Source organism: Ochotona princeps, chromosome 25, assembly GCF_030435755.1.
Source record: "Ochotona princeps isolate mOchPri1 chromosome 25, mOchPri1.hap1, whole genome shotgun sequence".
Classification (NCBI taxonomy): domain Eukaryota; kingdom Metazoa; phylum Chordata; class Mammalia; order Lagomorpha; family Ochotonidae; genus Ochotona; species Ochotona princeps.
Window position 1 is genome coordinate 13,117,615 of NC_080856.1, and position 14,599 is coordinate 13,132,213.

At 38.0% G+C, this 14,599-nt stretch overlaps 1 protein-coding gene across 1 annotated transcript in view; it reads left to right on the plus strand.

Moving 5' to 3' along the window:
• Window positions 1-14,599, plus strand: part of BMT2 (base methyltransferase of 25S rRNA 2 homolog) — a 41,359-nt gene that overhangs the window by 21,104 nt on the left and 5,656 nt on the right. Inside the window, exons 3-4 of the mRNA XM_004592456.3 lie at window positions 6,623-6,793; window positions 11,169-11,283. Coding sequence (XP_004592513.2) covers window positions 6,623-6,793; window positions 11,169-11,283 — 286 coding nt within the window. The remainder of the gene's footprint in view (window positions 1-6,622; window positions 6,794-11,168; window positions 11,284-14,599) is intronic.

Sequence of the window (14,599 nt, forward strand, 5' to 3'; positions counted from 1 at the left end):
AATAGTGAAACATCTTTGTATCTCTGAAATATGTACCAGATGGTTAAGTATGATTCTGTTTGTTAACATTTATTTCATGTTTTACATTGGTATTTATAAGTTATACAAAGTGTATGTTTTTTATAGTTCTTATCAGAGTTAATTATAATTGTTATTTTGCTCTCTAAAAGTGACATTAGAAAGTTTACATCTATGGTTATGAAATTTTCATGTAGTCTCAAGATTGTCTCATTTGTATCCATGAGATTGTTGCATTGGGATTCTTGGATTGGTCCACAGAATTGCAAAAGTGGCTGGCTTGCATGTGAGCAGCCTGTCTCAGATCAAGTTGTTTACTAAGAAATAACCCTAGGTGGCATAGTCTTTTTCTTTCTTTCTTTTTTTTTTTAAGAGGGGAAGGATATCTGTAATTGACCTGCCCCTCCCATTCCCCTCAGATGTCAAAGCATAAAATACAGAAAGCTTAAAAAAACTCAGTAATTGAAGGGTTGTCTATTTTTCTTGTAGACTTAAGAATTCCTTATTGGACTGCCTTTTTGGTGAGATATTCCCAATCACTCTCTAGTTCATGTATGGATTTGGGTTTTATTTAAACTTTTTATTTTTACTAGAATCAAATTTAGTAGATTATCCTATATTTCTGTGTGCTGTATTAGGATATTTTCCTAGAAAAAGAACATTATGAGGATTAAATAAACTGTATATTTGTTGGTCTTGTTTTGTCCTAAAGATTATTTCTTCCCCCTTTCTTTTGCTTTACTCTCTTCTCTAACCCTTGGAATTGAACTTCTATTTACCTTTGTTCCTTTGTCTGTGTTGATATTCTTTGTGGCCAAATGGGCCAAACTGGAAACCATAATGCTAAGGGAAATGAGCCAATCGCAAAAGGTTAAATACCACATGTTTGCCTTAATTTAAGATGATATGATGTTATGTATAACATGTTATGTTATGAATGTTATATGTTGTGTATAAACTAAAATTGAAGTGCAGGTGAGGTGGTCACAGAAGGTGGTTAAGAACTTGCATTTACTTTTAACATATTGGTTACTCATTACTACGTCAATTAATTCCATAATGATGTAAATTTTTGCTGATGGTATGTTGGAGCTTTTAATTGATCGGGATGATACTCTGCTGACTCTGTCTTCAGACCAGAGAGGGTATACCTAAGAAGCCGTTGAACTTGACTGGACAATAAGATGCTGGACTCTATGTTTGGTATACGCTTGTAATGGGGGAATCTCAACTGAACTTGAGCTGTGGTTATGCAACAAGGTGGAGGAATCCACCATGGTGGGAGGGTTTGGGGAAGGGTGGGGAGAACCCAAGTACCTATGAAACTGTGTCACATAATAAAATGTAATTAATGAATTAAAAAAAATTTAGAAAAAGGGTCTGAATTTTCCTCAGGTCACTTATTTTAGTTGAATTCCTTAGATTCTGATGTGAAATACTTCCATTGTATGTTTTTAGGAATCTGATTTTATTAGTATTTCCTTATGGTATTTTTATTAGTATTTCCTCTTTGGCTCAAGGGTTCTTTAGTTAGTTTTCAGGTAGAATGATTTTTTTGTTTTTAGTTAATATTCTAATTTTATTATGTAGTGACTATATAATTTCCTGTATTATTTTTCCTTTATCACTTACTATATGTATATGATAATGTTTGTGAAATTTCATGAGAACTTGCAAAGAAGCTCTACTCTAATTTGAGTGCTAAATTCGTCTTTTAACAATAAAGTAACCTTAGTATATTCTTCCAGGCTTCTGTAACCTTAATTATTTTTCATTCATGTCTGTTTCATATTGTATTATGTCTGTTTCACTATGCATCTCATAGAATTTTGTTTTGTTAGATGGCTTTTATGATAAATAACACATAAATATTCATAGCTATTATGTCTTTCTTGGCAATTGTGGGCTTTGGCATTACAAAATATCTTTTTGAATTCATTTAATGCTTTTTGTTTGTTACTAGCCTCTTCAGCAATATTTGTCAATTACCTCATGGTTATTATTCATCTTCCAGTAGATTCCTTTAAAAAAAGTTAGTAATCATAATGTTCCCTGAATCTTTGTATAAGAACAACTAGTTTTATGTAATTTTGTTACAAGATGCACAGCTTGACTAGATATAAAATTCTTGACTCACAGTAGTTTCTTCAAAGTCAGTATTTCCTAAAATGTTTCTCATTTTGTATTCCTATGCAGTTTTTTGTGATTGCATTCAAACTAAACATTATTGGAATGGATATTACGTATGTAGTGTTTTGTCCTTTTAAGTGTAATATACCAGACGTACATGTTATCTATTACATTTTTTTCCTTCTTTCTAAGGTTTATGTATTTATTTGAAAGGCAGGCTTTTGGACACAGAGAGTGGTACAAAGTGAGAAAGACAGAACAGAGCTCTTGCACCTGCTGATTCACTCCCCGATGCTGCAGTGGACAGCTGGGCTGGTCCAAAGTCAGGAACTCTGCACGATGGCTCAGTGACTGAAGTCCTCACCCTGCATGTGCCAGGATCCCATGTGGCCACTGGTTTGTGTCTCCGCTGCTCCACTTTTCATCTGGCTCCCTTCTGTGGCCTAGGAAAGCAGTATGGGGTGGCCCAAAACCTTGGGACCCTGCACACGCATGGGAAACCCAGAGGAAGCTCCTGGCTCCTGGCTTCAGATTAACTTAGTGCTGGCCATTGTGGCCACTTAGAGAGTGAACCAGGTCCAATCACTAGGGCCTTGCTCTGCTGCTTTACAAGGCCATTAGCAGGGAGCTGGATCAGAAGTGGAGCAACTGGGATTTGAACTGGTGCCTATCTGTGATGCTGGCCTTACCAATGGCAAATACCAGGTATGCTACAATCTAGCATTTTCAGATTGGCCTCTTTTAATTAGTAACATGCATTTAAAGTTCCTACATGTCTTTTCATGACTTGATAGCTCTTTTCTTTTTACCACTGTATTCCGTTTATCTTTGGAAGAACATTTTGCTTGCTTCTAAATTTTGGCAGTTACGAATTATTAAAGCATCTTTGACTATAAATATTTACATTTTTATTTATAAGTTTATATATAGACAGAAATTTTCAACTCTGGAAAGACAACAAGAAGCATAATTGTTGCATTGGGTTCTAAGAGTGTGTTTAGTTTTGCTTGAAATTGGCTGTGTCTTTGAATGTGATAATAATAATTTATATTACTACTAGTAGTTAATGTTTCTGTTGTACCACATTCTGGCACATTTACTATGGTTATTGTTCTGAATTTTGGCCCTTTTCATAGATGTGTGGGGTACCTTGTTTTGTTTTTTCTAGTAACATGTGATGTAGGATATCTTCTCTCTCCCTTTTTTGAAGATTGATGTATTTAAAGGCAAAATTACAGAGAGAAGAGTAAGAAGCCTTCCATGCACTGGTTTACCCCCAAAATGGCTGCAGTGACCAAGGCTGAGCCAGGCAGATGCCAGGATCTCCATCCAGGTCTCTGGAGCCTGAGTGGTAGGGACTTGGCTCATCTTCCATTGCTCTAATGGGCGCATTAGCAGTAGTTGGAACATTTGGAATTCTACGCTTTCACAGGATGTTTATGTTGCATACAGCAGCCCAACATTCTATACCATAATACTGTCCACTTACATGTTTAACAGTTGTTATCTTTGGTGAGTTGTTTTGCCTTTTTAACTGGTTCATTTTCATATGGAGTTTTAAGAGTTGCTTGTATATTTCAGGTAATGATTCTCTTATCCTGAGTGTATGCCTTTTGCAGATAGTTTCTTGCTTTCTGAATGATGTAGCATTATTCACATGACAGTGTCTTTTACAAGAGTAGCAAATTTCATTTTACTGAAGTCCAGCTCTGGTTTCTTTCTCATGGATCATTGCTAGAGGTGTTGTACCTCCAATTATCACCGTTTTGAGGCCATCTAAATTATTATCATGTTATTCTAGTAGACAGCAGGTAATGCCTGCAGTCCTCAGGTTCCTGCCACCCATACTGGAGACCTGGATTGAGGCCTGCTGTTGCCTTCAGCTTGTGCCGCCCAGCGGTTGTGGACATTTGGGGAGTAAATCAACAGGGAGAAGAGTGTCTCTTGTAATTCATAACTTAGTGAAACACTGTATCATAGACAAACTATTTTTAGTATAACTATAATGTGTATAGTTTAGGAGTTATTTCAGTTCCAGGTTGATTAAAAGCTGTACTTTTTTCAACTTAAAGTACAATTTATGTACAATACAATGTACATAGGCCTGTATTGTTCAATGGGTGTTAATAATTCATTATGCTTATGTAACCACCATGACCATCAAAATGTAGGACATTTCTGTCACTTCAGAAAATTCCCTTGTACACTTGGAAGATTACTTACTCTCTAGTGTTAAACCTGATCATTCCTTTCTGTGTGTGCTGGTACCAGGACGTTGTCATGTCTGAGTCGTTCTATCCACATTTCCCTGGTAACGTCATGTCCCTTCAGCGGAGGTCATTCTCTGCAGGGTCCGTCTTGCTGTTCTCCCCATTCCTCTGCATGTCCATCTCTGCCTGGAAGCACCTTCCTCCAGACCTAACATTCTTCCTTGCCTGGCTTATTTCTGTTGAGCTTTCTGAAATCTGCTTATATTAGCAATGTTAGATTGGCTTAGGTATTTCATTTATATATAGTTTGTCACAGATGCACATTGTCTTAATTTCATCATCTTTCAGATTTCCAATAGGATTATTTCCTTCACTACTCTGAACCTCTTGAGGATAGCATCTGCATCATCGTCTGTTTGTTTTACCATCACCTGTGTGCCTTCACATGTGATAGAAACTTAATAAGTGCTTCATGATTAATGAGTTTCAATTCCTACATTCAAAGTGTGAAAACTGAATGTACAGAGAATAAGTTACAGAACTAAGTTAAAATTAGGACTAAGGAAAACGGAAGTTGAGTTAATGGTATCCTATAGTTGTGAGAGAGAAGTGAGGGTTACATGTTCAAAACTTATTTCTGTTTGCATAAAACAGTTTCAAAAGAATTCAGTTTTTTGCTGCCTTATATTTTTAGACCTTTACAAAGCAATACCTGGAGAAAAGTAGCCTAGTGGCCAAATAGCCAGAGCTGAGCCAGACTGAATCCAAGAGACAGAAGCTTTTTCAAGGTCTCCTGGGGGTTTCCAGTTCAGAAGGCCCCCTGCTCCAACTGAGGGGGTGAGGCAGCAAGAACCAAGGAAGACAGTCTGATCGAGCATGTCCACTTATTCTAATGCAAGCATAAACTTACATAGACTAAGAAAAGGAAACAGAAGGGCATTTCCAGACGGTCCTCCCACCCAGCAATAGCATTGTAATTGGCTAGAAGGCATGTCTATATCTCTGGACCCTCCAATCATGTAACAGGTCAAGTACAACGTACATGGCTGGCAGGTCATGTGGACCACTGCTACTTCTCAACATTGCTTATCAAGGCATCACAGCACAACTCATCCAAGGACAGAGAAGAGAGACTGGGTTCAACCCACCGCCCTCACCTATATAGCTAGTAAACAGGCCAGGTTGAGATCTCAGTTAGCCGAACCCATAGTCAGGGGTTGCCCCAGGGACACAGTGTGCTATATGTCTATGACCTCCCACATAGACCAAGCAGGAAGAGATCCAGGGGTGATCTCCCACGAAGGTCTTCCATGTAGCAGTAGGGGCACAAACACTTAGAGCATTTGCACTGCTTTTCCAGGCACATTAGCAATAAGGTGGATCAGAAATGGAGTAGCACAGACTCGAACCAGCACCCTGATGGGGTGCTGATGTCACAGACAGCAATTCAAATGGCTGTGCCTAGTGCCAACCAGACTTGATTTTTTGGGTCCATTTGATTGTCTTATTACATACTCTGGTATGATGCCCTACTGTGTTCATCCTACATTTATATTAGATGCATTATAAATTTTAAAATTGCTTATGTGTCAATTATCAGTTTAAGTTTGAACAGTATCTTATCTCAACTGAAAATGATATATCTCAAAAATAAATCTGTTTAAATGGTGTAGGAATTGGTATATGAAGAGTGGTCTCTTGATGAGAGCAAGGATAGTTTCCAAGTACTGTAATAATAAGAAAAAGAATTCCTGTATTCAAGTTTCTGGTCTCTTTGAATTTGTGCCTTTTGGTAATGATACATTGCTTTCTTCCCAGCAAGAGATTTTTATGCCCTTCTCTCAGAGCAACTTAAAAAGACTCTTCAATCTGTTGACACCCTGAGTGACCTCACGAACAACTGTTGGGTTATCTGTGTACTATTTGCCAAACTGACTCAAAGCTAACGGTGGCTAGTGTTCTGTGTGGATGCTGTCTCTGAATAACGGTGTTATCCAAGCAGTGGTGGGCAGCTCATGTCTTAGTTACAAATACAGATGAGTGAAATACATATAGGCATACCTGTATTTTTGAAATTTTTTTTATTAAACATAATCTCTTACTGTTTTTTGTTACTGAGAGCTCAAATATACCGTTTAATATTTCAAAGTAGAAATCTTTTAATTTGAAAGTTTCCTGCATTTCTTTAAAAGATTAACGTTTTTCCATTTTGTTCAATAATCATACCTTTTGTTCTAAAACGTAAACTTCATTTTGACTTTTAGTGTATGCAGAGAATATTTCCAAAATGGTGGGAAGAGAAAAGCACTTGAAAAAGATGAAAAAAGAGCTATACTTGCTACTAAGACCACTCCAGCCTTAAATACCCGTGAATCTTCTAAACTTGAAGGTCATTTAACCAACCTCAGCTTTACAAACCCTGAATTTATAACTGAGTAAGTACATTTTTTCTACTTCAGTTATTTATTTATTAAAGATTTATTTTATTTTCATTACAAAGTCAAATATACAGAGAGGAGGAGAGACAGAGAGGAAGATCTTCCGTCCGATGATTCACTCCCCAAGTGACCTGCAACGGCTGGTGATCCGAAGCCAGGAGCCAGGAACTTCTTCTAGGTTTCCCATGTGGGTGCAGGGTCCTAAGGCTTTGGGCCATCCTCGATTGCTTTCCCAGGCCATAAGCAGGGAGCTGGATGGGAAGTGGCATTACTGGGATTAGAACCAGCTCCCATGTGGGATCCCAGTGGGTTCAAGGTGAGGACTTTAGCTGCTAGGCCTCCGCACCTGGCCCTACTTCAGTTATTAATGTTGTAACTAACAATACTAGATGATTTAAAGTGATGTAATATCATAGCTTATACCAAGTAACAGGCATTGAATTAAAATTTATCAGAAACTTTTAAAAGCTATAAAGCTGTCTGGCAAAGGTGTAATTCTGTAGCATGTATTCTCAGTAAAAGTGAAAAGACAGGACTTTATTGGCTGTTATTGAAGCTGGGGATTTGGCACAGTAGGTTAAGCTACCTCCTGCAGGGCCAGCATCCGTATCCGAGTTCAAGGCTCAGTGGCTGTGATTCTGATCCAGCCTGCTGCCTGTGTGCCTGGAAAAGCAGTGGAAGGTGTCCCTGGAAACTGGGCCCCTGCCACCCACGTGGCCGACCAAGATGGACTTTCATGCTCCAGACTTTGGCCTATTCCATTGCTGCCCATTGTGGCCATTTGGGAGTTGAACCAGTAGATGAAAGAATTTCTGTCTCTCCCTCTCCCTGTCACTCTTACTTTCAAATAAATGAATAAATCTTTCTTTAAAGAAGATGTTATGATTTTAGTAATATAAAGATTCAAAACAGCACAAATATAATTAAACTGTAATTGAAAGTATCCTCTAGGAAATTACAAGTGGAGAAAAAAAATGTATTATTAAGTGGATTAAAAATCATTGCCCTGATTTTTTTAATCTGTAAAATCTAACAGTTTCATGTACTAAGTCAATTTGAGTTTGCTGCTTTATTTTTCCCTGAGAATCAACCATGATTTTCTGTAATTTTTTTTTACATATCACTAATTAATAGCACTAGAAAACAAAGCACCAGCTCATATTATTATCCTGCTGAAATCTGCCGATCACTTAAGGAAAATATGATACAAATTCTACAATTTATTCCTGAAAAAAGTGAGAGAGAAAGTTTCTAAATTCATTCTATGAGAGAAAGTTTCTAAATTCATTCATTTTTTTTTAAGATTTTTTTTTATTGGAAACGTAGATTTGCGGAGAGAAGGAGAGACAGAGAGAAAGATCTTCTGTCTGCTAGTTCACTCTCCAGGTAGCTGCAATGGCCAAAACTGAGCCAATCCAAAGGCAGGAGCCAGGAGCTTCTTTTGGGTCTCCCACTTGTGTGCCGGGACCTGAGGCCTTGGGCCATCCTTTACTGCTTTCCCAGGCCACAGGCAGGGAGTTGGTTGGGAAGTGGAGCAGCCAGGACATGGACTGATGCCCATATGTGATCCTGGTGCATGCAAGGGGAGGATTTAAATTTTTAAACACTGAACCTATCTTTTCCTAATGTAACCAATTGTATTAAGATGATTAAATATTAACAATCTATTTGGGGATTAAAAATGTACTGTGCTCTTTTTTTTAAAAAAGATTTATTTATTTTTATTGGAAAGTCAGATATACAGAGAGGAGGAGAGACAGAGAGGAAGATCTTCTGTCTGATGATTCACTCCCCAAGTGGCCACAACGGCTGGAGCTGAGCCAATCCCAAGCCAGGAGCCAGGAACTTCTTCCGAGTCTTCCACACAGGTGCAGGGTCTCAAAGCTTTGGACTGTCCTCAACTGCTTTCTCAGGCTACAAGCAGGGAGCTGGATGGGAAGCTGGATTGTTGGGATTAGAACCGGTGTCCATATGGGATCCCGGGCGTGCAAGGCAAGGGCTTTAACCACTACACTATTACACCGGGCCTATGCTGTGTTCTTAGTGTGTGTTTTTTGTTTATTTGTTTGTTTAAGATTTTTTTTTAATTGGAAAGAGATTTATAAAGAGGAGAGACATAAAGATCTTTCATCCACTGGTTCATTCCCTAAATGGCTGCCAACAGCTAGAGCTGAACCGATCTGAAGGCAGGAACCTCTTCCAGAGCTCCTGTGTGGGCACAGGATCCCAAGGCTTTGGGCCATCCTCCATTGCTTTCCTAGGGCATAAGTAGGGAGCTGGATGGGAAGTGGAGCAGCTGGGACACAAACTGGTGTCCAATAAGGGATGCAATAGATGTCGATCCATCTGTACACACTTTATAGGCTGGAGAATACTCCAATAAATAGAGACCAGTTGCAAGGTATGATAGATGGGACTGTGAATCAGAATACAATCAAAAAAATAAGTTATAGTACCTGTTGGGAGGGATGCAAGGAAGAAGTCTCTACTGACCTTTATCTTATGAAGTAAATGTTTTATGGGTTAGGACACTTGAAGAATTTTAAGAAATGGGAAGATAATTGGAACTATTTTGTATATTGAATTTGAAAGTACTTCAAGCCTACTGTGCCAAAATATTATATATTATTGAAAAGGTGAGTCTGGAGCTAAGAAACAAGTTGAAAAATCAGAAAATAGATGTATAATTCTCAACTGCCAGGACTGGCATTCTTTGTGGCACGAAGGGTGAAGCTGTTTTCTGTGATGCCTGCGTCCCGTGAGAGTGCCAGTTCAGATCCTAGGGAGCTCCAGCGCCTGGCCTCCTGCCACTCCCCAGGAGACCCACCCACCCACACAGAGTCCAGGTGTTGGCTTCATGCTGGCCATTCCTGGACACTGTAGCTATTTTGAGTGAACCAGTTAATGGAAGATCTGTTTTATCCTTTTTGTTGACTGTCTTTCAAATAAATAAATAAACCTTAAAAAAAAAAGGAAGTGTTTGCTGCATTTTTGGATTATAGGGTTTTGTGGAACTACGTGATATGATCAAAATATAGGAAATGTCGACTGAATCAATTTAGAGGAAGATGATAAAGGAGAGAAAAACTTCAGTTGTTTAGATGAAAAGGAATGTCTGGGATGAAGAGGAAGCCACAGTGAAGATCAGAGTTGAGAAGGCTAGTCAGCGAAGGAGCCAGATTAACAAGTCGTTGCCTTTGAGAGAGGCTTGTGCAGTAGTGAGAGTGGCAGCTGTGGGTGTCCATTTACTGATGACCAGGTCAAGGAAATGTGATATATATACTCTAGGAATACTACTCAGCCATAAAAAGTGAAAACTTGTCTTTTGCAACTGAATAAATTCAATTGGAAACCATATGTTTAGCAAAATAGACCAGTCCTCAAAAGACAAATGTCAATCGTTTTCCCAGATCTGTGATTATTAGTACACATAGTACGAAAAGAGTAGATATGAGTAAGATAGACATTCTGGGGTTTGATTATTGTGTACTTTGTCTACACTAAGAAATAGCACTTTTTCTCATTTTCTACTTGCTGTGTGTTCATACTTTTACCAAATGGAGTGTTAAACCTGTCATTGTGAAGTAAAATGAAGATATACCAATTGTGAAAATTAACGGGAAAAGTAAGGAAAGGAATGTGGGCTGGAGGCAGGGTAGGGTAGGAAGTATCACTATTGCTTTTTAATTTGTATTATGAAATAAGTGAAATGTGTTCACTTTATAGAAGTAAGAGAAAAATGCTATTCTGTTATTTGTCCTTTTAAATCATTGAAATAAATTATTGTGTCCAAAGATTGTAGATTGACTGCAATAATTTGACTTGAGAGTGGATTCTTTGACCTACAATTGGAAGTCTCAAAATGCCTCCTGGGGATTTGAGATACTTTTCAGGTCCTTACAGGGGCGGATTATTCATAAAAAAAAATACGTTTTCTCACTTTGTACCTCTCATGTCATGAGTACAGAATGGAGTTTTCCAGATCCCACATGGTAGGTGAGGTTGGAGCAGGTGAATGCAAAAGCAGATATTAGAATCATTGATCTTTCGCTAAGCCAGACATAAAGAGACTTCAAAAATACATATAATGTCTCCCTTTTTACTTTTCCAAATGTAGTATTTTTAAAACAATATACAGGTTTTTAATGAATGAATATTCTTTTAACTTTCACATTTTAACAGCAAATATGGTCAAGAGCAAAAATTGTGCAGTATCCTCAGTAATTTTTGAATGTGTAAAGGGGTCCTGGGACTAAAACGTGTAAGCACTAGTAATCGGCATTGCCTTTTTCATTCAAAAGTATGAATTTTCTCTTTATTTTTACCAGTTTTCTTTATTTTGCCTTTTATAACATAAAATTTCTGCTTTCAGGTTGCTACAAGCCTCAGGAAAGATTCGATTACTTGATGTTGGCAGCTGCTTTAACCCATTTCTGAAATTTGAAGAATTTCTGACTGTTGGCATAGACATTGTGCCTGCTGTGGAGGTATGCAAGTTTTGGTTTCATGCTTGAGTATTAACATATGTGTAGTAAGAGAGCAAGAGCAGTGTGCTCCTGTGCCTCAAACGGCAGACTTCCTGTGTGTCATTTGATAAGATTTTTTTCTTTCAAAATCAGTGTCCTATAAAATTTTGAGCTTTTAATTAATGTGACCAGTACCATGTTTCTATTTATTTATCATCTAAATAACAAAAATCTGTAACTGTGCTATAATAAAACCATTGTGAGTCAGAAACTTCAGTGGATTGCAAAAATATCCAAATGACTGCAGTGTTAGGCTTTAAGATTTGATTTAGATTCTTTTACTAATGCATCTCTTTCTGAAATATACAGTAAACTCATTATGGAATGAGTAGAAAGAGCCTTAGGCCATTGGAGTCAGCCAAAAGTTTGAACTTTTGTTATTAAGTTCAGCTGTAGGAACTAGAGTTGATAAAAGTCTGTAACAATATACATTTACTAGGGAATTCTCAGTGTCCAAATAGCCCTTGGCCGGGTACATTATTGGTCACTACTAAATGATAGTATCTTCCCCTTTGATAATATCCCAGGAAGTCAGTTATGGTGATACTGTCACTTCAACTCAGTGAAGCAGAATCACCTCATTTCTTATCAGTTCCTTTTTGAAATACTGTGAATACAATGTTAAAAGAGTTTGTGTTTTGGTGATTTTTATGAAAGTTGTAGGCACATTGCTTATTTATTAGATTGGGGAAAATGTTTCATAGTATTTGCCATTTCACATTTTATATAATTTTTAATAATTTTTGATATATAATTTTAATAATTTTTGATATAGGTGCAAAGCCTTGTAAATTAAACTTTTTAAAATAAGATCATGAAATCTTTGAGCCTACTTTTGTAGATTTTGGGATCCGTTTTCTCATCTGGGTACCAGAGTTAGTAATAGATGCTATGTCATTGGGTATTAAATTATTGAAAACCACCTAATAGTGTTCTTCATGCAGTTGCACCTGCCTGTGGCCTTGAGAGAATTCCTAGGCACCAATACAGATAAGAACAACTCAAGAAGAGCCCAGTCAGCTCCCCAGGTTGTGGAAATGGAGAGCAGTTGCGTTTCAGTAGAGATCAAGGAAGCTAGAGTTTGTGTAATAGTGCTGAAAATATGAGTGCTGCAGAGGCCTGCAAGGGCTCACCTGAGTACTCAGCTTAGTACTGTGCAGCACACTGTACTCACTCAGAGAAAAAGTTGCACAGCCATCGTGGTAGACACAGAGAAAGCAACTGATACAAGCCAACATTTTATTCTGATCAAAGTCATCAGTAAAAATTGAAGGGAATTTCCTTAACCTGATAAAAACTTGCTTAATATCATCTTTAATGAAAGAAAAAATAATTTCTCATAAGATCAAAATAAGGACATTATTTGTTTGTTTGTTTGTTTTTAAGATGGATCCTTCTCCATTAGAAAGGCACATTTACAGAGAGAAGATAAATATCTGTTTGCTGGTTCAATCCCCAGTTGACTGCAATAGCCGGAGCTGAGCCAATCCGAAGCCAGGAGTCAGGAGCTTCTTCTGGGTCTCCCACACAGGTGCAGGGTCCCCAGGTTTTGGGCCGTCCTCCATTGCTTTCTCAGGGCATAGGCAGGGAACTGGATAGGAAGTGGAGCAGCCAGGACATGAACTGGCACTCAAATGGGATGTTGGCACATGCAAGGCTAGTATTTAACCACTAAACCACCATGAAGGGCCCAGGATATGTGTTCTTGCCACTTCTATTCAGTATTATAGTTGAAGTTCTTACAAATGCAATAAATTAAGGAAAAGCTGATGAAAGGCATCCAGATTTGAAAGGAAGAACTAAATCTGTCCTTGTTCCTGGGTGTCATTGACCATATATTAGGTTATTACATTGAAGATAATAGAAGTAATGAGTTAGCAGGGTTGCAATATGCATGATTAATGTAAAGAAATCAGTTTATATTTACCAACCACAATCAGATACTGAAGTTTAAAACAGTATTATTAGTAGTAGTATTAAAGATAAGCTTTCATGACATGGCACGATAGCTCAGTGGCTAAATCCTCATTTTGCAAGCACTTGGATCCAACATGGGTACTAGTTTGTGTCTTGGCTGCTCCACCTTTCATCCAGCTCCCTGATTGTGACCCTGGCAGCATAGAATGGTCCACGGCCTTAGGACCCTGCACCTGCGTGGGAGACCTGAGAGAAGCTCCTGGCTCCTGATCAAAGATAAGCTTTCAGATGCGAACATATATTTAGTATGTGTCTGACAAAATATTGTAGAGAAACCTCTACACTGAAAACCAAAAATTGAAAGATCTGAATATGTGATTAATACACTCGGTTTACTGGTAGAGATTCAACATTGTTCACATGTCATTTCTGTCTTAATTTATAGATTCAATGCAGTCTTCAGTCCAAATCTTATTAGATTTTTGTAGGAATTTGAAATTTTATTGGAAAGTTTATTGGAAGTTTGTGTGGAAATTCATAGTACCTAGAGTAGCTCAAAAAAATGTTGACAAGAGACAGTACTAGAGAGTAATATTATCTTACTTCAAAACATATAAGACTGTAGTAACAAAAATGTGAAATCTACTCACTTTATATAAATTAAAATTGAATATCATTAAAAAATAAAAATTATAGTAATCAGGACAGTGTGGTATTGGGGTGAGCATTTGACCAGCAGTAAAGACACCTGCGTCCTTAATGAAGGTAGGAACAGCTTCAGCTCCTGGCTCCCACTTCCTGTGAATGCACATCCGGGGAGTCAGCAGCAATGAAAAGAATGTAGTTCCTGTCAAACAGGAGACCCAGTTGAGCACCGAGCTTTGGTCCAGCCCAGTCCCAGCCATTTCAGGCACTTGAATTGCTCACCGGTGGGGAGGAGTCTGTCTCCCCACTCCCTTCCCTTCCAGCTCTCTGCTAATGCACACTTTGGGGGAGTCCACTTGTCATCCACATGAGAGACCTGGCTTGAGGCCCTGTATTCTAGGTTTGCTGTTTCTCTGAATATCTGCCTCACAAATTTTTAAAAATGCAAACATCCTATTGAAAGAATTAGATGAAAAGCTACCTCACAATGAGGAAAATACTTGCCAGTCATATATCTGGAAAGGGATTGGCTTGCATTCACATGTATGAAGAATTTTCAAAATCGCATAAAAACTTTTAAAAACCTAAAACAACTCAATTATTTTCAAATGGGTAAAAGTTGTGAACAGTTAACACAGAAGATACCCAGATAGTAATTAATCTGTTTAAAGATGATAAACCTCATTGCTAATTTGGAAAACAGAAATTCAAACCA